This window comes from Aplosporella prunicola, assembly GCF_010093885.1.
Source record: "Aplosporella prunicola CBS 121167 unplaced genomic scaffold K452scaffold_7, whole genome shotgun sequence".
Taxonomy (NCBI): domain Eukaryota; kingdom Fungi; phylum Ascomycota; class Dothideomycetes; order Botryosphaeriales; family Aplosporellaceae; genus Aplosporella; species Aplosporella prunicola.
The window spans coordinates 235,262-256,411 of NW_022983535.1; the positions used below are offsets into that span (position 1 = coordinate 235,262).

Consider the following 21,150-nt stretch of genomic DNA (forward strand, 5'->3'; position numbering starts at 1 on the left):
TCTCCAATATCCGCCCAAAGAGAATACATCGAGCAAGACAATAACGGTATGGCAGCGTAGAAATGGGCGGTCGCGGATTTTGGCGTCAAGTGTCTCCCTCCACTTTGCGCTTTCCCAACCTTCGTCTTTGCCTACTTTAGGTCCTGGAAGTGCCCCCATGTCTCGATACAATCCATAGCCGTAATTGTTATGTTGACAGCGCTTGCCAGGATCCCTAACTAAGCTCTTCAGTGAAGTTTATGCTCGGTTACGGAGAAGGCGTCAAGATGTGCTTACAGTAATCTCACTTGAGGCTCCCCCGAAAGCTCCCGTAGCAGCTACCCCGATGTCTTGGACGGCTTCAGCCCGCATACCCTTACATTACGAGACCTTCCGGAGCATCAGGTCCAGCACAGACCATGCGCACATGGCTTTGAAAGAGACTCGATATCATAATCAAGAGGAACTGAAGAGAGAGAACTGGATAAAGATGATGGACAAGGAAAACACGTTGGGAAATGATGGAAGAGCTAGGAAATTGCACCAAGACGAGATGACTAAAAGCGACTAAAGGAAGAAGTCGGCAAAGGAGATGATGATAAGACATAAAGAAAAGATATACAAAGAAAGGAGGCACAAAGGAAAGAGATGCAAAGGAAAGGGATGAGAAGAAAGAGTTGCGAAAAGAGATGCAAAAAGAGAATGACATGAGAAGACATTGAAGATTTGGAGGCATCTCACTTGAGATCATAGAAGAAAGATTCAAGCTCAAATGCCAAACCAACAAGGTCAAACAAGAGAAAATCATCCAAGGGTTTGGTAAAGACAGATTTCGGAAAGCAAAAGAAAGAAAGTTCATGATAGAGGCAGCGATAAGGATGACTTGGAAAGAAACTTTCGGCCATGGACTCGCTGATAAGCTGCACTGGAAAAGAGAGAAAAGAGGACGTCCAAGCAGAAAGACTTCAATGATGGAAAATGACTTGACCGAAACGGTGTCTCCAAGAGCAAAGAGAAAGAGAGAGAGAGTTTCAAGAAAGAGTTAGTCAGAAAACTGACTATCAACGGTGGATGAGGAGAATGAATATCTTCAATGATAATTGAAGGAAGAGAAAAGTGGACAAGACTTTTTGTGACCGTGTGGCCAGGAAAAAAAAGAGAATACTTCAAGAAAATGCGAGCTAAAAGATTGACTGGTAATGAGACAGAGGAACATCTTCATGAAGATAGGATAATTTGAAGGAGGAAAAGCTGGAAAAAGCTCAACTGAGACCGTAATTCCAGGAAAGCAATCGATACCGCAAACAAAAAGCAGATGGGAAAACGAAAGACTTATAAGAATAACAAGCCGAAAAGAAATTCCCACATGCTGCCGAACAAGCAGCCAGGTACTCGATCGGAGATGCACATTTCCCACATGCCCGGTCAGGCCAGGTACTCAGACTTCAAACGAAACACGTTCCCACATGCCTAGGCAGGCCAGATACTCAACTTTTGAAAAACAGTACATTTCCCACATGTCCGATCAGACCAGGTACTCCAACTTTAAAAGAAAAACCTTCCCACATACCCAACTAGGTCAGGTACTCAACACTTGAAAAACAGTACGATTCCCACGTGCCTGAAAAAGCCAGGTACTTAAATTTAAAAAGAAATACATTCCCACATGCCTGAGTAGGGCCAGGTACTCAACTCTTGGAAAAATCAGTACGATTCCCACATGCCTAAGCAGGCCAGGTACTAAATTCAAAAAGAAATACGTTCCCACGTGTCTGAACAGACCAGGTACTCAATCTTGAAAAACAGTACACTTCCCACTTACCCAAACAGGCCAGGTACTCATCGACACTTGACGAAACAATGACAAGCGCGCACAAAAGACACTTTCCCACGTGCCGTACGAATGTCCGGCCAGGTACTCTTGGGCACAAAAAGGAGTAAAAGGGAAAGAGACAGGAAAGACGCATTCCAGGTACCGCATTAATGCGGTCAGGTACTTATTGGATCAGAAAAAATGAAACAGTCAAAGAAATCAAACGGAAGGCTCATTCCCACATGCCGCACTCATGGCCGACCAGGTACTCATCGCCATAAGAATTGACAACCAATGACATAGAAAAGAGACATTCCCACGTACTGTCTGTACGGCGGTCAGGTACTTGTCGACAAAGAAGATAACGAACGACAAGGACACAGAAAAGACTTATTCCCACATGCCGTATGGATACGGCCAGCTACTAGTTACCACGGAAAGAAACAAGTGACAGGAGGACAGAGACAACGTATTCCCACGCACCGCATGTATAGCAGTCAGGTACTTATCGTTACAGAAGGAAGAGACAGCAAAAACACAAAGAAGACTCATTCCCACGTGCCGCATAGATGCAGCCAGGTACTCTTTGCCACAAGGGGAACGAATTACAAGGACACAGAGAAGGCGCGTTCACACGTGCTGCACGAATGACAGCCAGGTACTTGACAACAGAAAGACAGAGATAAGAAAAAGGCTCAAAGAGATGAGCTCGAGGAAGAAAGATTGACTAGTGAAGAAGAGGAAAGATGACTTTCGAGAACATAAAACATGAAGAGAAGGAAAAAATCTGAAAAGACTCTAGTAAGAAGTAACAAGAAAAGAGAAGACGAAAATCAGACAAGAGAATCACAAGATGCAAGAGATGCACGGGGCCAAGCCCCGGCTAGAGAGGAACAGTCTCATATTGGATCTATGGACGCTTCAAGGTTGAAGGAGCTTGGACATTTGACATTTTCCAACACACCATCTCAGGATCCGTATCTCTCGACCTGAAATACCATCTTCTCCTGCCACATGAAAGACATGGTCCATCGTGGTCTAAGATTCAAGACTCCAGCAATTCCCAAACGTCGTATTGTATCAGGGTTTGTTGTTGAAACCAGGAAGTCCCCCTGACTGGGTTGAGTTATGGTCAGAAATACACCGTGAGGATTTGCATAGGCTCCGTCTGAGGCTCTGTCTGAGGCACCTTTCGACATGATTGAGAAAAGCCTGGGATAGTCGAAAGAGTCTCAGCCGAGCCATGATGTGGAGGTCGTCGGATGGTAGGGGCCACGAGCTTTGGTGGTACCGTGACGAGCTCTCGCGGGGCTGGGGTCGAGGAACAGTCGGTCTGAGAATGCAAGGTCATCTTTATGGTAACCCTGGTCGGGCACAACCCGCCGCTGTTCAGGAAATTGCGAGGAAGGCAGCCAAGGGCAGGCCATCGGGTGCAGGCCGATCAGTTCAGCCTGCTAACAGTCCTGCAGCTGACTGGTTCAAGATTAACAATCTGTCCTCAGACGAGCGGGTCTGCGGTGGGCCAAGTGAACGTGTCGAGCAGCTGTTCCGGCACAGCTGTTCGTACTTTTAGGATGTTCATTGACGAGAAACATTACCGGCCTGGTCTATGCTCTTGTATATTGACGAGGCTGATGAGTCTGGAGCTCGGATCCCGAAAAGATCGATGTTGCAGCGATATCCAACGCTGATTGCCATCGGTATATGTCCGGTGGCGTCTTTTTCAACGGAAGGTCGACTCTGTGGCTGCGCGACCGGCCAAATGGCAAAGAAACGGTGGACTAAGGAGGTTGGTCGCCTTCGAGTCGTGAAATCTTTCGTTCTTTGTGTGGAAGAAGTGAGGCTTGAAAGAGGCGACTCACAATGGACCTGACGATCACAGCCCCGCGGACTGCTTATTCATGGTCTTCACGCTCTTGGCTCTGTCGTGGCAATGCGACTGATGGGCGGCCTGGCCTCTTGGATGTCCGTCAAGGATGCTGTCGCGTCCGAGGTAGTGAGGGCGTTGATGGCAGCCAAACGAAGAGCGACCATTGAGCTGTTGTCAGACTGGCAGTCAGCTTTTACCAGTCACTCAATCATCAATGAAGCCTTAAGGAGAGGGAATCGATGTGTCTTTGGGGGGTTGAGCAACGTGTGTGCTCAGAGGGTGCGGAGGTGCGGGATGGACAGACCTTGGGGGTGAGAGCCTCGCCCACCACGACGCTTCCGATCGTTCCGCTCGCTGCAGGTCTCTCGAGCGGCCTCTCTAGTTGATGGTTCTTCATCTCCGCCCATCATCAGTCGGGCTACGCCCTAGGCTGTGGTGGTGTTGCTGGTAGGGGAGAGGGGCGACTTGGCAACGCCGCGCAATGGACAGAGGCCCTTGAGGGTGCGGCTAGGGATGGAGCGATGGGCGGCTCACTGAAAGCTAGCGACATGCAGCATCGCAAACAGAGCACAAGCCTGGCTGTCGTAAGCGGCTGGGGGTGGTGTGGTGTTGGGGAGGGTGGTGGTTGCGGAATGGTTGTTGCGTAAGGGTTGACCAGGTGAACTTGGGGGAGCCTAAGGGGGCAGCGACTCCCCCCCAGCCACGTTCGCCTAGGGGTGCAACAGCCACCAACCCTGTCACAAGGAAAGATCCAGCAACTACCTACCACACCGAGAGGCACTACCCTCCAAGGCAGCCATCATACGGTTATAAGCCTTCGCAAGACGCCCATGTGGTACTCATTAAAGCCGTCTTCGACTCCTATCATCCTTCCTTTGGGCTAAACTACCTCGAATTGTCTGCGCACAATGCCTCCCCTCCTGCCGCTGCTGCAGCCACGTCAACCAAGCCTTCCAACCGCGAGGTTGACAAGCTCTCGAGGCAACTGCACGGCGGATATGGGATAGTAGAGTGCGCCGTCACTGGCCGTGGTAGTTCTCTCTTCCTGCAATCCACAAATCGCAGCCCGAACGGCCTCACCGTTGAGCGCCTGGTGCGTTATTCCCATTACCTTCGAAATGGGCCTCGATTTCAGCATTCCGCCGATTTTCGCACAGGTGATAAAGGGGTATCCTGCGTATGGACATGGGATGAGATGGATGCAGCGTGTCCGCCTACAGATTGCGATGCACGGGATTTTGACACCGCAGCATGGGGAGCTAACTGTGCAAGCAAAACCACCTGTTTCTAACTTATATATGGGTGGTAACGTCGTGTTAATAAACACCTCGGAATCGCAGGACGTTGGTGAAGTCGGTAAGTCGTCGCTTGGAGAACCGATTCACAGCCTCAGGCACGAGCCAGGGTCCAAAAGACCCATGTTCCGAAGCAACGAGATGCTTCATCATCCACCATGAAGCGATCTTTTGGATAGTTGCTCAGCTTTCTATTTTTCTAAACTCACATACTGGTAAAAGCTAACATTAATGCACCTGTCTGGGCTTGCACCGGCTCTGATGACTTCCTCGGTAGATTTCTGGCCATTGTTTAATATCAATAAGCAACCGAGCCCGCCTTTCTTTCACGTAACAATGCTTGCACTGCCCGCCCTCTTCCCCAGCCTTTTTCTTGTGCCTTATCGCGGCCTCCCTCGCATTCTTACCTGAGCCACAACACCAACTACTTCCAGACAGAAAAAGAAGATGTCAAGAATGATTAAGGAAGGAATTACAAGCAGTATTCGATAACATCAACAAAGAAAAGAGTTCATCAAGCAAATCACCGACAAATAATGTGCCAGGGGAAGGTGACAATGGAAAAATGCTTTGGTTCATTACATTTAGCCACTTAAACGAGGCCTGATTTTTCCTCGAATCCACAAAGGAAGCGAATGGCATCCAATCAGCGCATCTTGAAAATTTCAAGCACGTTCAGAGTTGTCGTCCCGTATGAAGTTCTCGACACTAACACGTGACTAAGTCCGTCACGTCACGGCCGGTGCACGGACCATGAGTTCGCTGGGGTATCGACGCGCCCGACTCGTGGTGTCGCGACAGCCAGAGCTTCCTCAACACCTTTCCCAATGCATCACAATCTCATCCTCTCTTCGTCGCCGCCCTCTCCCCTGCCTCGCCATCATACTTCAGTCATGCCTCCTGCTCAGCCACCCTGAAAATGCCGCTATCGAGTCTGGTGTCGTATGTAGCTCCATCGGCCAAACTCGCGAGCTTCCCCAGCTAACCGCAGGCTGCGACAGGTACATCTCTATCTTCTTTGACCGGAGTCTCGATGCACTCTTCCTTAGCAGCGACGTGACCCACGACTTCGGGCATGCATCCGCCGGCCACAGCACAGGCCATTGCAGACAAGGACTGAATGGGTGAAGCGATGGTCACGTATATCAGGATACGTCTACCCAGACTAATGCCAGGCGTTTGCACCGCGCTGTGAGAAGAACGCGGTGGTTTCGCCAATCTAATCTCAGTATGACGGGATGAAGCCATGTCTCGGGTACGCTCGCAGGGTATATACCTCATCACATTCTAATCCGATCAGCTATGCTAACCACATAGCAGCCTTCAATCTCCTCTTTAGCTCAGCGCCCATAGCTCTTCTTGTACCCTCCGTCCTTGTTGCTGCATCTTTGTTCTCGGAAGCTCTTCGCAGCAAGTACTGCAAGCACTCGCCTGTCGTCCCCCATGGCATGCACTTAAATGCGTTGGGTATGTCCACCTTCCTCCACAACGGACCGTACGCGCTCGTTTCCTGAGCCAGACTCGCCGATTTCTTCGACTTAATGAGCTCGCAGCCTACTTCGTCCGCCATGCCTTGCAACTGCGCATATGCCAGTCTGACGCGTGAACGCCCTTCCGCGGCTTGTTCATTGCGGAGCCTCTGCACTTTACGAACGGACTCGGCATTGTGCGTCGCTATAATCACAGCGATAGGCGGTAATTGCTTGCTTGCTGCGTCGTCTGCGGGCTTCAGGGCACTTCCATATTGCCTCTGGAGAAGCGCTTCGGCAAGACCATTGTAAGCCCGGTCTGTCTCCTCTTTGGTACTCCATATGCTATTCCGTGGCTCGGAGGAAAGGTAAGCACCACGGACGAGCTTTACGCCCAAGGTGTATCCATCCTTCTGCGCGGCAGCAAGATGGCGCGCGAGCTTTGCAGGCGTGGACTTGAGGTAAGCTTGATAAGTATTGTACATGAGCGCGTAACCAGGTTCTGTTCTGTTGTACTGGGCTTCCAGATCTAACGTCCAAGAGTCAATGCCCTCATTTGTGGTTTCATGTTCCGCTCCCGGTAGCAGAGCGACATTCTTGGCCGCAGCCCGCTCGCACACCTCGTGGATCGCTTCTGCCATCTCGGGCGTGGGTGGCTGGTTCGACTTCAAGAGCTGCAGCGCATACCGCCCCAGCCCGGACCACCTGCAGGACACTCGCGTTAAGCCCAATTCTTGGGGTACCTTGACAAGAAACACAATAAGAAATCAGGAGCAACGTACTTGAGCGCCACAAACGCCCCGCTCTCTGCAATCGCCACTGTCTCCAGCATATTCCTCTTCCAAGTCTCAATCTCCTTTCTCGTTGCCGCGCTATCCGGGCCCGGTATCTCCCTCCCATCCGGCAGCACCTCGATCGCGCTCTCGACGATAATGCCATGGAAGCCGACGTCCTTCATGGCGGCCACGGTGCGGCGCACCTGGTCCTTGTTCTCACCGGCGCAGAACTGCGCATAGAACGTGTGCCGCAGCAGCCAATGCAAGACGGGGTTCCGGTCCGGGTCCATCAGTGCAATGGACGGGCTCGCCATGCGGCGCAGGATTGCGGTCGACAGCCCCCATAGCGCTGGCGAGGACGAGACACGCGTGATGAGGTAGGTGCGCAGGACGCTGGTGAGGGGGAGGACTGCTAGGGCGGGGGTGCGCGCTTCGGCTTGTGCTGCTGCTGGGAGCGGGGCCTGCGTCGCAGCGAGGTCGGGCGCGGCGGTCACGGTGGCGGCTTTGGAGCTGCTGCGGTGGACGCGCCGTGCGCCATTGTTATGGTGCTTTGAGAGGGGGAGAGGTTGGAGCGTTCGGATGAGGAGGGGGGTGGTGCGGATGCTGCTGGTGTGGGGTCTTATGGGCATCGCGGGGACGACGACGCCTAAGATGAGGGGTATGGTTCGTAGCGGGTTGGTTGTACGTAGGTAGTTCTCGGCAACCGGTGTTCAAAAAGACGGTAGTATTGCGTTAAATAAAGCGCTCCAAACACCGATCGAGCAGGCAGGTAAGGTAGGTAGATATGCCACAGCACGACTCGGCTCGCCGATACGAAGCGCAGCTCCAGACCTCCATACATAGACACAACAGCCTATCGCCCACGCAGCAAGAGCATTGATGACGTCCCCTCTCCCCCTCCCGGGGGGGGGGGGGGGGGGGGCGTCAGCGAGCCATGTGTCCCGCGGGCGCAGCAGCGCCAGACAGGGCAGGCGCCCGTTCCCCGTTTCCCCTCACGGAGGAGCGGCTATTCGCGGGGTTGGGGGAGCTCTTATCGGGCGTGGGTGCAGGCGCGCGCAGATAAGGCCGCCCTGTCGGGCTAGGGATGGACCGCCCTTCCGTAATAGGTAAGCTACGTTGGCTGCTGCGCGCGGTTGCGATCGCCGCATCTTAGAGTACTTGCTTTTCCCCACATGCCGCTAGTGCGGAGGTGGGGTGGGGTTGTTTGGGCGTGGGTGATGGGTGCGACGTGCGGTTGTGTGGTTGTGTGGGGGGTTGTGGATACATGTAATAGCAGGATACTGGTTCAGAGCTGGGTCGGTGTCTGTGTTTGCGGATTGCTGTGGTGCTGGGTAGGTGGGTGAGGGTGGGTCGCGGGCCGTGTTGGTGGATGGCGGGGAAGGGGCCCCGGACTGCGCCGCGATGGGAATGTCTTCCCGATGGCTTGTCTTGCTCGATGGATGCTGTGCTTTTGCTTGTCTGATTGGGCATTTTGGCTGCTGGGTGCTTTTTCTTTGTTGCTGCTGCTCACGTGGGGGTTGCGCGGTACGAGTACTTGGTGCCGGGGGTTTGGGTGCGCGCTTGTTTCTGGCCGCATTGGTGCCATTGACGGTAGTGAGGTGCATCTTTGTGGTGAACGTCGGTAGGTCTGCTTGTCAATGGGTTGATAGATGGTTTATATTGCGGTTGCCTTTGCTTCTCTCTGCCGTCCAATGTCGGCATTATGAGGACCTTGATGTCATCCCATGTAGACGAATCCAGCTCGGTCCTGACCACATCGTTCTGGAGCTGGCCCGGTGACATGGTTGACGGAACCGTAGGTGGACAAAGAGGGTGGCACGGTGGTGATATCAGACATGTTCGTGACCACGCGCGTGGAGAGACATGGGACAGGGAATAGAAGATCCTCCCACCCTGGCTTCGAAGATCTGTTTCAGACCGGGCGCCGTCAAGCAGCGAAATCGGCCTCTTTCGATGCCACCATCTTGATCATCAGATAAGATGTAGATATGATCGTGGACCATGCACAAAGTTCCCCGGTCGAGCTCTTGCAGGCTAAATACGACGCCGCCGCACGGAACGCTGTAGTGGTGCCCGTCCAACTATATTCACACCGGGCTTGTAGACATGTTGGTGTTGAGCGGCCTGTCTGCTCTTGACACAGAAACATCAGAGGCAGCGCGGTGCGGTGGATTTGGCCATAGTTTCACACATAATCCTCCTGCGAAAGGCTCATGAGTCATGAGGAAGCAGGGCGCATTTGCCGGAAAGAGATGCAGCAGTGGGCGGGGGAGAAGCAGACCGCAAAGGACAGCTGCTCACCCTCGAAGTTGCATCCCCAGGCATTTCTCCGGAAAGGAATAAAACGGCCCGTTCGCTTGCCTCTGGCCGTGTGGTCGTGCTGAGCCAGATCGATAAGCGCTAGGAGTCAAAACAAGGTTAGATTTCTTTCCTGCACCAAGCCCCGCCAGCCGCCGACCTTGACACCAAACTCTCCCCGCCAGAGCTCCCGGTTCCGCCCAAGCCAGCGACATCGGACGTCTCAGAGAAAGGGACCTAGCAGGCCGGCAGGACGGATGGCTGCCACGTCTCCAACCAACGGAAGTCACCTCTCTGGCTTCGGATCGCCTACTACGCCCCATCATGGCGTGAAGCGATCCCAGTCATCCGCCGGCTTCGAAAGCTCGCCCGGAAGCAACCATGACGAGGATGACGGCCACGGTGCCTCCAAGAAAGCTGCTCAGAAGCGCGCATGCAACGAATGCAGGCAGCAGAAGGTGCGTAGACCTCACTTTTGCTCTCCGAAACACCATGTTGTCCGCAAGGCTCAAAATATTTTTTGTCGATCACCGCCCGCGGGCCTGCCTTGCGCGCCGGGCCCAATTGCGCTTGCCGTGGCTTCCAATTCGAATACTCTCTTGCTAACGACCGTCCCTGAACACAGCTCAAGTGCGATGTGGTCCAGGATCCCTTCACACCATGCTCGCGCTGCCGGAAGCAGAACCTGACCTGCCAGGTCTCGGCCAACTTCAAGCGCATCGGAAAGCGTAGCAGACATGCCGAGATGGAGCGAGAGGCCATCGACCTCAAGTCGCGCGTCAGGGAGCTGGAACAGAGCGAGGCGGCCCTCAAGCAGCAGCTGGCATCGGCGGGAATGACTCCTTCGGCCAACTTCCCCATCCACAATTCCAACGGCCTGCCCACCGACTCGAACCAATCGACCCTTTTCAACAGCTTCCTCGCCGGTGGACAACAGTACACGGGCGGCACTCATGATGAGGCAGTGTCGTCCCTGGTGAGCCTGAAACAAGGCGGTTTCAACACATCACCGGCCTTTGACAACAACAACCGTAGCCACACCCACCATTTGGGACAGGTCTATCTGGGCACCGAGCAGGTCGAGGAATTGTTCCACGAGTATTTCACACACTACCACCCGTTCCTGCCGTTGCTCGATCCTGAGCAGAGCCCTGAGGCGTATATGACTCAGGCCAGGATCCTTTTCTGGACTATAATAATAGTCGCAGCTAGGCATTACCAGAGGGACAACACGCTGCTATCGAAGCTCACGCCGGCATACAGGGCTTTGCTGTGGACGACGATTTCCGAAGTCCCGCAATCCTATCACATCGTGAAGGCTCTGTGCCTCCTTTGCACGTGGCCACTTCCAGCAAGCAGCACTACCATTGACGAAACTTTCATACTCGCAGGGGTAATGATGCAGGTCGCCATGCACCATGGTCTACATCAACCGTCTCACGCCCAGGACTTCTCCCGTACCCATGTTCAGCTCAGGGATGAAGACATCAAGGACCGCTTGTCTACCTGGGCGGTGTGCAATATTGTTGCTCACTGGCAAGTAGTGACAGCCGCTGTGTGCATTCTTGGTGCTAATAGGAGAGTACAGTGTCTCTGTAGCGACTGGACAGCCGTCAACGACCCTTTTTGATTCGGCCCTATCCTTTGAGCACGACCATATGGACCGGCTTCCGGAATCCTTGGTGAACCATGTCATGCTTGAACGCTCTGCCGCCAGGATTACCAAGGCCTTGTACAGCGACTCGGGTAGTCGGTCATTCTACGACGACAAGTCTCTTCTCATCAACTATGAGACCACAAATCTGAATGACCTTGAACAACGGTTGCGGCATTCGACATTCACTGGTATGGAACTGTCACCGGCTCCTTTTGGAGATGATGATGATGAAGCTAACCCCCTCCACGACCTCGACCTCCTGCATCTTCGCGCCATCCGTTTGAATCTTCAACTGTACGCCTTCTTCAACAAACAGGAACATGGCTGGCATATGGACCTCCTTAATCTCCTCATGGCCGCGAACGAATTCCTGGCATCCATATTCTTCCTTGAAGAGACTAGCCAACTCCTCTACACGACAAACTACATTTCGCAGATGATGGTCGCAGCGGGCTTTACGCTCAACCGCCTGCTCAACTCCAACTTCGCCAACACGATACCGCAAGTGCAGCTGTCAAGCTCACGCATGAACTTCTCCCGCCTCATCACCTGCATCCGACAGACGTCAGTGCGGAACAACGACCTCCCGCAGCGACTGGCCGAAGTACTGGCCCAGCTGTGGAAGGCAGGCGGCGCGGGCAACCCCAAGATTACCGACGCAGACACGTTCCGTATTGGTCATGTCGGCCCTTCGGTCGACGTCAGCATCCACCTCAAGGTGCGCTGCCGGATGTCCATGTCCGTCGTTTTCGACAGCCTGTGGCACTGGCGCGAGCAGTTCCGCGGCAAGGGCACGCGCGGTAACCTCGACGCCGCGGTCAACAATCCCACCGACCCGGAGACGAGCAGCAGCACGACGCCGGCGCCGCCGCACCGCGGGGCCACCACTGCGGCGGCGGCAACGGGCAGCGGAAGCAACAGCATCCCGAACAGCAGCGCCGGTGGGCCGGTGGAGGCAGCGGCGTCTGCTGTCACGACGCTGGATCCGAATCTCCCGACGCTGAGCCTGCCGACGATGACGGGGAGCATGAGCTTGACGAGCGGGCTGAGCACGGCGGGGCACGATATGGGTCCTTTCGCGGACTACACGAGCGACTTCTTCGACCCGATGAGCTCGATCTTGAATGATCCGATCTTCTTCTCCTCCAGCTCGGCATACTTCTGAGCTGAGCAGTGATCGAGCGAGTTAGCGGGCAGGCAGGCGCTCTTTCTTGTGCAGAACATCAACAATGACTTCTTTTATTGCTGCTGCTGCTTTTTCATCTATTTCGAGGGGGTCGATGATCTTAGTGGTTGCTGATACCCCTGTATTTTGGATTTTTCTTCGGCTTCATTTTTTCTCTTGATTATACACATTGCGTGCGTGGCAGGTGGCGCGCTATCCCTATCTATCACAATTCGAGAGCTCGAGCGATTGGTTGAAGATAAAGGACTAGGTTGGCTTTTCCCTCTTCTCTTTTCTTTTCCTTCTTCATCCTCTATTGGATCTGTTCTGTTCATGTTCTTTTTATTTCCTCTTGCTATTCGGGTGTTTATGCTTTTCTTGCCTTTTGGCCCCCCTCGCCTTGGCCGTGAGGTCTTGTACATTGACATGTGCTTGCGCGGGTGCGCATTTTTTTCTTCTTTCTTCTGGTTCTGGCTTTTCGGTGCGGTGCGGTGCGTGCATACGTATGCCCCTGCTTCCGAGAGGGCGTTTAGAGGCGTCGTGCTGTGTGCTTGGTTGGTTGGTAGTTGCTCTCTTCTCTCCTACTCTTGGTGATTGATTGAGATGATGATGACGATGATTGATTGATGGCTAGCTATGCGGTGCTATGCTATGCTATGCTATGCTATGCTATGCTATGCTATGCTATGCTATGCTATGCTATGCTATGCTATGCTATGCTATCTGTGTGGGTTGTTTGTTGCGCTGATGTGCTTGCTTGCTGCGGCCCTTTTTCTGATGGGGTGGCTGATGATCATGATGGTGCGGTTGGGTGCTGTGCTACTCTACTCCGTGGGAGGTAGGTACGGTACACGAGAGCGCCGGGTGATAGCGCGTGCGGCGGCGGCGGTGGTAGTAGTGGTGCACGAAACCACCAAACAGCCTTCTGCGTGCGCGCGCGCAGTGCAGCAACCACATCGTACCACCTTATCAAGAGATTTCGATCGCCAGCGCTCCTTCGCTGCAGTAGGCAGTGGTAAGCGTGTTGTACATAGTACATACTGTATAAAGGGCAGGATCGCTCGAATCTTTAACTGAAACGGATAGTAGTGGCCGGTTAATGCGGTCTTGGCCGTGTGCTGTGCTGTGCGCGGTGATCATGATCACTGGTCTGGGTGGTGGGGGCTTTTGGTGCTTTTGTGTCGGAGATGTAAGGACTCTTCAACATTATTAACATCACGTTGGATCTTACTCGGTACTGGCTGTGTTCTTCCGTGTTCCTTGATGGTACCTTGCCGTCGTTAGTCGTGCGTCCAGCGCCATGCCTCACAGCCACAAGTTTCACCACGGGTAGCTTGTCTTGACGACCGACTTCAACCGTACCACGGCCACCTGCATAAACCCACAATACCCAGCGAAGGTGTCCTCTTCCCAGCCGAATAGTTGGGCAAAGTTCTGGTCGCAATAGCAAGGAAAAGCAGGACGATGTAAGACTACCATTCTGGTAGGTCTGGTAACCCTTCCGGAGTCTGGGGCCAAAACCTAAGGTCACACTGTCCGAAATACTCGCAGGAGCAACGCTGAGGCCCAGGGCAACTTTCCCTCGTTGTTAGTACAGAGATCGAGCAAAGACATGTTTCGTTACCACTCACTGAACGGGCTCCCTGGTGAAGATGTACGCCCATAGTTTCTCGAGCAAATGGCAAATGCCTCCCCAATGGTCTGTGCCATAATCCCAAGGACAATAACTGTACTTTTGTACGAGGACCATGCGCAGTCAAACCTTGGAATTCCACCCAATGTGCAACAATTTGCCTAGGAAGTAAGTTCTCCAATGCCATCTTTTTGTTTTGTGTAATCGTTTCTATTCCTCGTCCTGTAGTAAGGGTATGCACAGACACTAATAGGTCCTAGATGAAACGAACACGGGCAATCGTTTTCCACGTGTAAACAAATGCTTGGATGGCGGCTTTTGCTGCGCAGATGTTGTTTCTTATTGCGAGGATGAGTTGGGATTATGGCTGGGAGATAGAGGAGACATTCTCAACGCGAGTCCGACCACAACTTCCTAGCAAACATCATCGACCATCGATTCCTCTTTTGCCTCCATTACTACAACAGCATCAACCGAAACGGCATCACTATCTCCACATAAAGCCACATAACAGTGTCTTCTGGGCCAGCCTTACCCTCAAGTACTTCCCCCGACAGCCTTTCTACGGAATCCAAGATCGGCATTGGTATCGGAGTACCAGTCGCCCTCGCTATGCTCGCTTTTCTCGGTATTCACCTCTACCGACGGGATTTGACCTTTAAACGAGCATACCGGAGGAAAGAACATCAGCGGCGGTCTGACGAAGGAGAGCAGCATTCACCTTCTAGGCTTCAATACGTCAGGAACGAACCCCCTTCTTTCAATGCCGGAGCCCAAGGAGCGGAACAGCCTGTGTCTTATGAGATGTCCACAAATAAACCGCATATACCAGAGTTACAGACCGACATTGATCGGATCAGCGAGCTGGGATGATAAGGCCAAAACGTTAGGCAGTCTACATCTTTATGAGCCGACGTTTGCATTTCGGTCCTTTCTACTCCCCCAAATTATATAACTGTATGAATATACTTGTTTGTTCTTCGTTAATATTTCAAAATTCTGCAATTTCGGTCAATGCCATGAGTGTGTGTGCGACGCTCCAATGGACCAGTTCCAGTAAGCGGATACTATCCCGCACTTCTAGTCCTATGGGGTTGGATGCTATGCCGTGTTCCGGAATTCGGAATACGCACGGAATGAAACGTAACGGTTTATGCGCCCCAGGTCGTGTAAACGTGTATGGGTCAACATTCCCTCTTTGTCGCGAAGTGGGCGCTTCATTATGCCTTGTAGTACCTTCTGCCTGCGCATATAGTCGCTCCTCCGCGGCCTTGGTCTCGCTTATAGCCAGTGCCTAAATGAATGAGCGCCCATTCGCTGACGCTCTCGCTCCGGTGTGCAACTTGTCCACCAAACTGAGTGTACCCTCCCTCTTTGCGCAAACCGTAGTCCGCAGAGCTGGTTTTGTCGCTTCCCGTCTAACGGATATGTGCAAGTGCTGTCGTTGGGAGGAGTATCTGGTGTGGTGCTTGCTGGCTTATTGTCCGGAGGCAAGTAAAGGGTGTCGTGAGAGAGTGAATCGTCAAACCGGAGGCCTCTCGCATTAGCTGCGCATTGGTTGCTTAGCACTAGAAGAGAGTCAGGCAGTGAGGTAGTTGTAGTTGTATAAATGAGGTTGGTGGCGTTGGAATGGCACAAGGCACACAAGCTCTCACCTACAAGCGCTCGTCGGGGCACACTGACCGCCCACAGCGGCACCCAATATCTCCCCTCTGCATTTTCCTGTGCTTATAGGTCCAAAAAGCGGGACTAGCTTTCGCCTTCGGGCACTTGGTCTAATTATTATAAGTATCGATACAGAGAAGATTAGCATGGCCCCTGCCCTAAGGATGATACGCTTTTCAAAGAGATAAAGCCAGTTTTTTTTTTTGCCTATTTTGGGGAAAACCCCTTGGGCGCTTGGTTGGGTGTTCGAATCTCGCGGTGGTAATAGTTATAATAGCTGGGGTGCTGCTTTTTGGCTCCGCACACTGTGCCTTCACCCACCACAGCTACTACGATGGCGCGTCAGAGTGTTCATTCACTGTTGGCTGGAACTGCGGAGGAGGCTCCTCCTGCTTTTTGATGAGTGGCAAGCTAAGAGGTGTTTGTACCTGATGCTCGCTGCGCTCTGCTGAGCGGGTGTTCTATGTGAACTGTGTTTGAGATTGGCCGATGGTTTACTATGTAACATCTACTCTTCCCGATCCCGCTTCCCCTTGACCTTCCTCTCGGCCTCCCCTTTTCACTCATGTGAGGGCGTTAAAAGCGGCCTGGGTACCGCTACCTTAGTCATCAACTTTTGTGTGGCTTCTCGTGCGGACGAAGCCGTGGGCAGGGTGCGATATCGTCCAGTCCGGCCCGGACGGTGGGCGGGACGGATAGCCCGCCGTCCCCACGGCCCACTCGTTCATTCGGACGGTGAAGTGGGTCGTCCGGTTCAGTCGGACTGCTATCACGAGTCTTGGCGTAGTGTTGAGCGAAATAACTCGCCAACCCGCACCCCCGCGTCCCCCGCAACTCATCCGCCAGCCCTAGAGGGTCGATTTCAGGTAGGAAACAGGCCTCTCGCGGCTCAGCGAGGAGCTCGCGAAGACCAGCCAGCGATCGTTCACCCGTTCGCTCGTTGGCGCGCGCCCGAAGCCCTAGAGCTAAGCCAAGTTAGGCAACGCGGGGTGGCGTTTGCCCCTCAACACCATCAAATATTTGGTACGCGAGCAAAAATCAACACCAATTCTACAACTACCGTCTGCCCGGCGTCCCCCTGAACCAAGCCCCGTCAGGACGAGACTATTCTTGGCGTAACGCTACGGAGACGGTTATGACGGTCCGCTAGCTAACCGCCCGCTTGTCCGGACCGACGGTGATGAGGCTGGACGATGCCGACCCCTGGCCGTGGGAGTGAGAGATTGCGCTTTCTTGTGCTGAGGCTGTACGGCCCGGTGACGCGTACGGTATTGCAGCTTGCTAGCTCGTTCGGTCTGGCTTGGTCTGGGGCTCTGGTACTATTGTAGCGGATTTGGAGGTTGTTAGTGAGGGTGGGCTTGAGTGAGTGTTTCCTCGGGGATTACTGTTGTCGTTTCTTGAGTGCTCTGTTCGCTCATATGTGCTGTTGTAAGGTCGGACTTTTGCGTCCCTATTAATGGATCACTGAAGCTGGTGTTTTGATTGTTGAAGTTGGTGTGCTGCTTGTCGTAGGTTAGAAGCTGTCCTGTTCTCAGATCACAAGTTTGTGAAAGCGATTGCCGCACCGACAAAGCCGCTTGTTAGTTGTTGCTGCTCCCGTTTCCTTGTAGTGTTTGCTGCTGGAATTTTCTGCTGCGCCGATAAAAGGCAATCAACAAGGCAGTGGCGCGACGTCCAGCAGCCTGCTCCATACAACATCCCAGCATACCTGCGCCTACTTCGAGTAGCTCGGTCCACTGCAAGAGGGATTACAGTACACCAACACATCAGACAGAAAAAGTTCGTCCAAGCCCCTCGACCGGTAACCCGACCCACGAAAGCTTATCCTTGTGGAAGCAGCTGCAGAAGCAGTACATATGCTCGCTCTACTGTACAGCACTATCCACCATGAAGCGCACAATCTCGCCGCCACTACCTCCCTGCCATTGTTCGGAGAATGTACCTCCTCCCCCAACCGCTTCTCCCGCTGCAGCACCCACAAGTGCATTTCTTCCAAGGCTGTTACCAGGCTCCCAAATGGCCTAGTAATCTCATCCGGCGCGGCTACAGCGGTCTGAGGGGTAGGAAACGTAGGCAAGGTAAACTTATCGGACCGTCTCCGTCGCTTTCGGCTTTCGAAGGCCTTTGATATCTGCGAGTTGCGCTTGCGCCAGTTGGTTGTTGGATCTTTATAGTGTCTCGAGGGCCTGTGGGCAGCGGATTCGGGCTTCGTGATAGTTTGTGCTTCTGTGAGACAGCCTTTCGTGCGTCAGCTTCTCAGTCAGCGGAAAGACCCCTACTAAGCTAGTCATGGAACTCTCTGGCATAGAACCACTTACCTGCATCGCACCCCTGAATGTCACACTGCCCTATCGGCACTCCTATTGCTCCAGTTGCATTCCTATGAGCCCAGGTTCTCTCGAGCCGGTCTCTCGGTCGCTTTAGCGAAGGGGAGGGTAACAAAGCTCTTCGACCGCCGTCACGCACAAAGGGTAGAATTGATTGGGCGTGGTCAGTGTTTGCTGGAGCTGATAGCGGCGCTTTAGGATGTTGTTTTGCTGAGATTAGGTGGATGAGTCGCGTCGGGAGTGGAGTTTCACGCTCGCCCGCGTGAAAGCCTTGGGTTGTCAGGCCGCGCTTCTCGCTTTTGGTGACGTTGAGATTGTTATAAGTGACGTTGATGGCCTGTGGTATGCTGCTTCATGTAAGACATGTCACTGATTATCCTTGGATGGGTTGTGGGCGTAGTCGAGTGGTGTTGGATGGCAGTTTGGCGAATCTGTCGGTTGCGCCTCCAGGCCGGAGGGCCGCGACAACGCTTACCCTCGCTTTTCCGTGAGTTTGGCATAAAGTAGAGTGCTTAGCGTCTCATTAGGATGGTCGAGGATGTCAAATTACCCAAACGAGGCTTGTTTGGGGTGTCTGTCGGCGTTGGTGCTCCTGTAGGACGGGGTCAAGCTGCAGAGAACCAAGCCGGCAACACAACTTCAAAACGGTCTCGGTGGGCACAACACCTTGAAGTAACAGGCTGGCTACTACAATTACATGGTCGCCAAAGATATCTGAGCGCATAATCACCCGAGCCAGCTGACCTACACTATCCCCACCATGCCCGCGCCCTCACAAAGCCATCTCACAACAGTGAAGCGCCCTAGTCCGCCCAGCCCACACCACCGCGACCGCACCCAACAGCCCAATCGCAAAATCAAAAGCACGGGTTCCTTCTTCAAAGGCCCACACAAGGCGAGCGGCTCAATGATAAATCAGAAGTTCGAAAGGCCAGGCAAGCGGCAAGGCAAAAGCAACAACCAGCATGCAGCGTCGACGTCCGCCCGAGGCAGTGCAATACAAGCGACATCTTGAAGCTCTAAAAATTCTTCTGACACTGCACCCATTGAAGAACAATTGAAGGAAAAATGAAGGACAGGTTGGGCGGGGGAGAAGGCGTTTGCAGGAGCCTCCTGCCGATGGCACGTGTGAGACTGTGAGTTGTGAGGTTTTGGCGCGGCCCGCCGGCGGGAACAAGAGCTGCCGCACCCACTCTATGGCACTGTTGCTGTGAATGGCAAGGCTGTTTTGGTAAGGGGTGATGTGGGTAGGGGCGCGGACCATCCTCAAAGCTGTTGGTCAGTGAGTGATGCTATGAACGGCAAGGCATGTTTATCCAGATTGTAGATGATATCGTCTCTAGGAGCTCGAATTGCTCGTTGTGGAGGCAAAAAGCGTTGCCAGATGCATCAATTGCTTGCTCTGACTGAGTGATGCCCTTCCCGGCGGCTGGCCGTGACACTCCCATCCAAAGCATCACTGCTGCTCAGTGATTGAAATCCTGCTGCTATCAGCTTGGTTCGAGCTCATTGCGCAGTCTCTATCACCAAATCTCGCCGTGGAGGCGAATGTGCTCCTCATGAGCATCATTGACGTAGATTTGGTGGCCATTCACTCAGCCCCATCACCTCTCCCGCGCAGGGGAGTCTCCCCCGCCGCTCCTATTGGCCCACTCCCCTTGCACATGCCTTCAGCAGTTCCCCCGGCCTCCCCACTGCTTCCACGCCCTGCAGGCTGCTTCCAGGACCTGCTAGACGCTTCCACGGTCTTCCATCGCTCGTGGTTTATGACTTCATCACGCACGCACGGTCCTCTCCCTCGAGGTATATAAGTTCCCTCCCCCACCCCCAACCTACCTTTCTTTTTTTTTTTTTCTCATGGTGGCCCTCAGACGTTTCTGCTGAGGGCCTAGTTCTGCTTGACTGCTGAACTGCTAGGTCGCTATCTTTTCCCCGGTAGCACCCAAGTCAACCGGTTTTTGGACCCCGTCAACGGCTTTCTTGCCGCTGGCACTGTGTCGCCCGTATTTGCACTGTTTCGGGCTGACGCGAACTTCTCTTTGAAGTTCCTGACCTTTTTTTCATTGTTGTGTTTGCTATATGCAAGCCTTCGAGGAAGAACCTTGGTCTTTAAAGCTGCTGGTGATGATGCTGTTGGTGATGTTCCTGCTGGTGTTGATGTTGCTGGTGTTGGGTAGGCCGGCGGTTGCTTCGTGTAGTCCGTAGTGCCCGTCAGTAGCACCGGGTCTCATGTCCGGCCTGCCTCAATGCCTCCGCTGTGGCAATTGGTGTTGCTTATGCGCGGCAGAGGCGCATTCGAGCTCCCATGGTCCATGAAACAGCCCTTTTCAACCTCAATGTTCTTTGCAAGACAACACGACCGTCCCTCCTCTCTCCCTTTTCTCAATTCTGCTCAAGCCCGCTCAAACACAGTGCTTCACCAAGCCGCGACCATCCACCAGAGGCCGGACATAGCATCGGCTATCCACAGCACCCACCGACAGCCTCACAGGATGCCCGTCAAAGCATCGTTACGCTCCCTTGCACCAGCACCAGCGCCTGCTGTCCTACCGACCGGAATGAGCGCGCCCGACCCCTTACCGTCCTCCGCGCTCACGCAAACCGGCCTGGGACTACTTCACCGTCAGACATAACCAACAAATCACGATTTCCACACCAGCAGCGCAAATACCGCGTCCCGAGCACAACAGAAAGCGCCAAAAAAAAACCATAGAAAGCACTTTACACAACAATAAGCACAGCAAAAACTTGAGGGGCGCAAGCTCCTCAACGCGAGTACGAGAAACCGGCTAGATTCACAGCGCTGGGTGGCTGCAAGCGCGCCTCTTCCCACTTCTTTAGACACGTTCTCACAATCCCAGCATACGAATCCACCTTTGGTCACACCAACCACGGATATCGCACAGATGAGGAAGGTTCGTTGGTTGCATCAAGAGGACTGGCTGGGTGTATTGCGCACATGGACTGAAAACAAAGCGCGCAGAGGCCAAACAAAGACGAGAATCTAGGGCTTACACAGGTGGTCTAGAAAGGACACGAGCTGCGCTTATTTCATCGGGTTCAAAGGGCGAGGATGGCGCATAAGGTAGGATACGAGCAAGCGCTGAGCGTGCGCTATCCGTCCGCGGCCTCTAGCAGCGGGGAGCTTTGGACTGGCGTGGAGGGATAGCTCCTAGCGCGCGGTATTCTCAGTGGGAGGTACA

The 21,150-nt window shown here is 53.5% G+C and overlaps 6 protein-coding genes across 6 annotated transcripts; 3 read left to right on the top strand and 3 right to left on the bottom strand.

Annotated features, from left to right (window-relative positions):
* Positions 1-1,640: 1,640 nt before the first annotated feature.
* On the bottom strand, positions 1,641-2,064 carry K452DRAFT_151564 (uncharacterized protein). The gene has a single exon (XM_033535538.1). It carries the CDS (start codon positions 1,944-1,946, stop codon positions 1,704-1,706), a length of 243 nt encoding a protein of 80 aa, XP_033399732.1. The 5' UTR covers positions 1,947-2,064; the 3' UTR covers positions 1,641-1,703.
* Positions 2,065-3,376: 1,312 nt separating this feature from the next.
* Positions 3,377-4,953, top strand: K452DRAFT_345450 (uncharacterized protein; the record flags this gene model as incomplete). The annotated part of the gene is made up of 3 exons (XM_033545456.1): positions 3,377-3,926; positions 4,076-4,246; positions 4,321-4,953. The coding sequence occupies exons 1-3, from the start codon at positions 3,726-3,728 to the stop codon at positions 4,951-4,953; spliced, it is 1,005 nt and encodes a 334-aa protein (XP_033399733.1). The 5' UTR covers positions 3,377-3,725.
* A 1,216-nt stretch (positions 4,954-6,169) lies between these two features.
* Positions 6,170-8,984, bottom strand: K452DRAFT_316793 (uncharacterized protein; the record flags this gene model as incomplete). The annotated part of the gene is made up of 3 exons (XM_033544003.1): positions 6,170-7,131; positions 7,209-7,805; positions 8,713-8,984. The coding sequence occupies 3 exons, from the start codon at positions 8,982-8,984 to the stop codon at positions 6,258-6,260; spliced, it is 1,743 nt and encodes a 580-aa protein (XP_033399734.1). The 3' UTR covers positions 6,170-6,257.
* Positions 8,985-9,590: 606 nt separating this feature from the next.
* On the top strand, positions 9,591-12,371 carry K452DRAFT_151594 (uncharacterized protein). The gene is made up of 4 exons (XM_033535539.1): positions 9,591-9,958; positions 10,126-11,036; positions 11,089-11,347; positions 11,408-12,371. The coding sequence occupies exons 1-4, from the start codon at positions 9,758-9,760 to the stop codon at positions 12,320-12,322; spliced, it is 2,286 nt and encodes a 761-aa protein (XP_033399735.1). The 5' UTR covers positions 9,591-9,757; the 3' UTR covers positions 12,323-12,371.
* A 736-nt stretch (positions 12,372-13,107) lies between these two features.
* On the bottom strand, positions 13,108-14,142 carry K452DRAFT_356977 (uncharacterized protein; the record flags this gene model as incomplete). Its single annotated transcript, XM_033546083.1, has 5 exons — positions 13,108-13,322; positions 13,364-13,495; positions 13,554-13,903; positions 13,954-14,049; positions 14,085-14,142. 5 exons carry the CDS (start codon positions 14,140-14,142, stop codon positions 13,116-13,118), a joined length of 843 nt encoding a protein of 280 aa, XP_033399736.1. The 3' UTR covers positions 13,108-13,115.
* A 5,083-nt stretch (positions 14,143-19,225) lies between these two features.
* On the top strand, positions 19,226-20,035 carry K452DRAFT_285230 (uncharacterized protein). Its single transcript, XM_033540077.1, has one exon. The coding sequence runs from the start codon at positions 19,507-19,509 to the stop codon at positions 19,756-19,758; it is 252 nt and encodes an 83-aa protein (XP_033399737.1). The 5' UTR covers positions 19,226-19,506; the 3' UTR covers positions 19,759-20,035.
* The last annotated feature ends 1,115 nt before the right edge of the window (positions 20,036-21,150 follow it).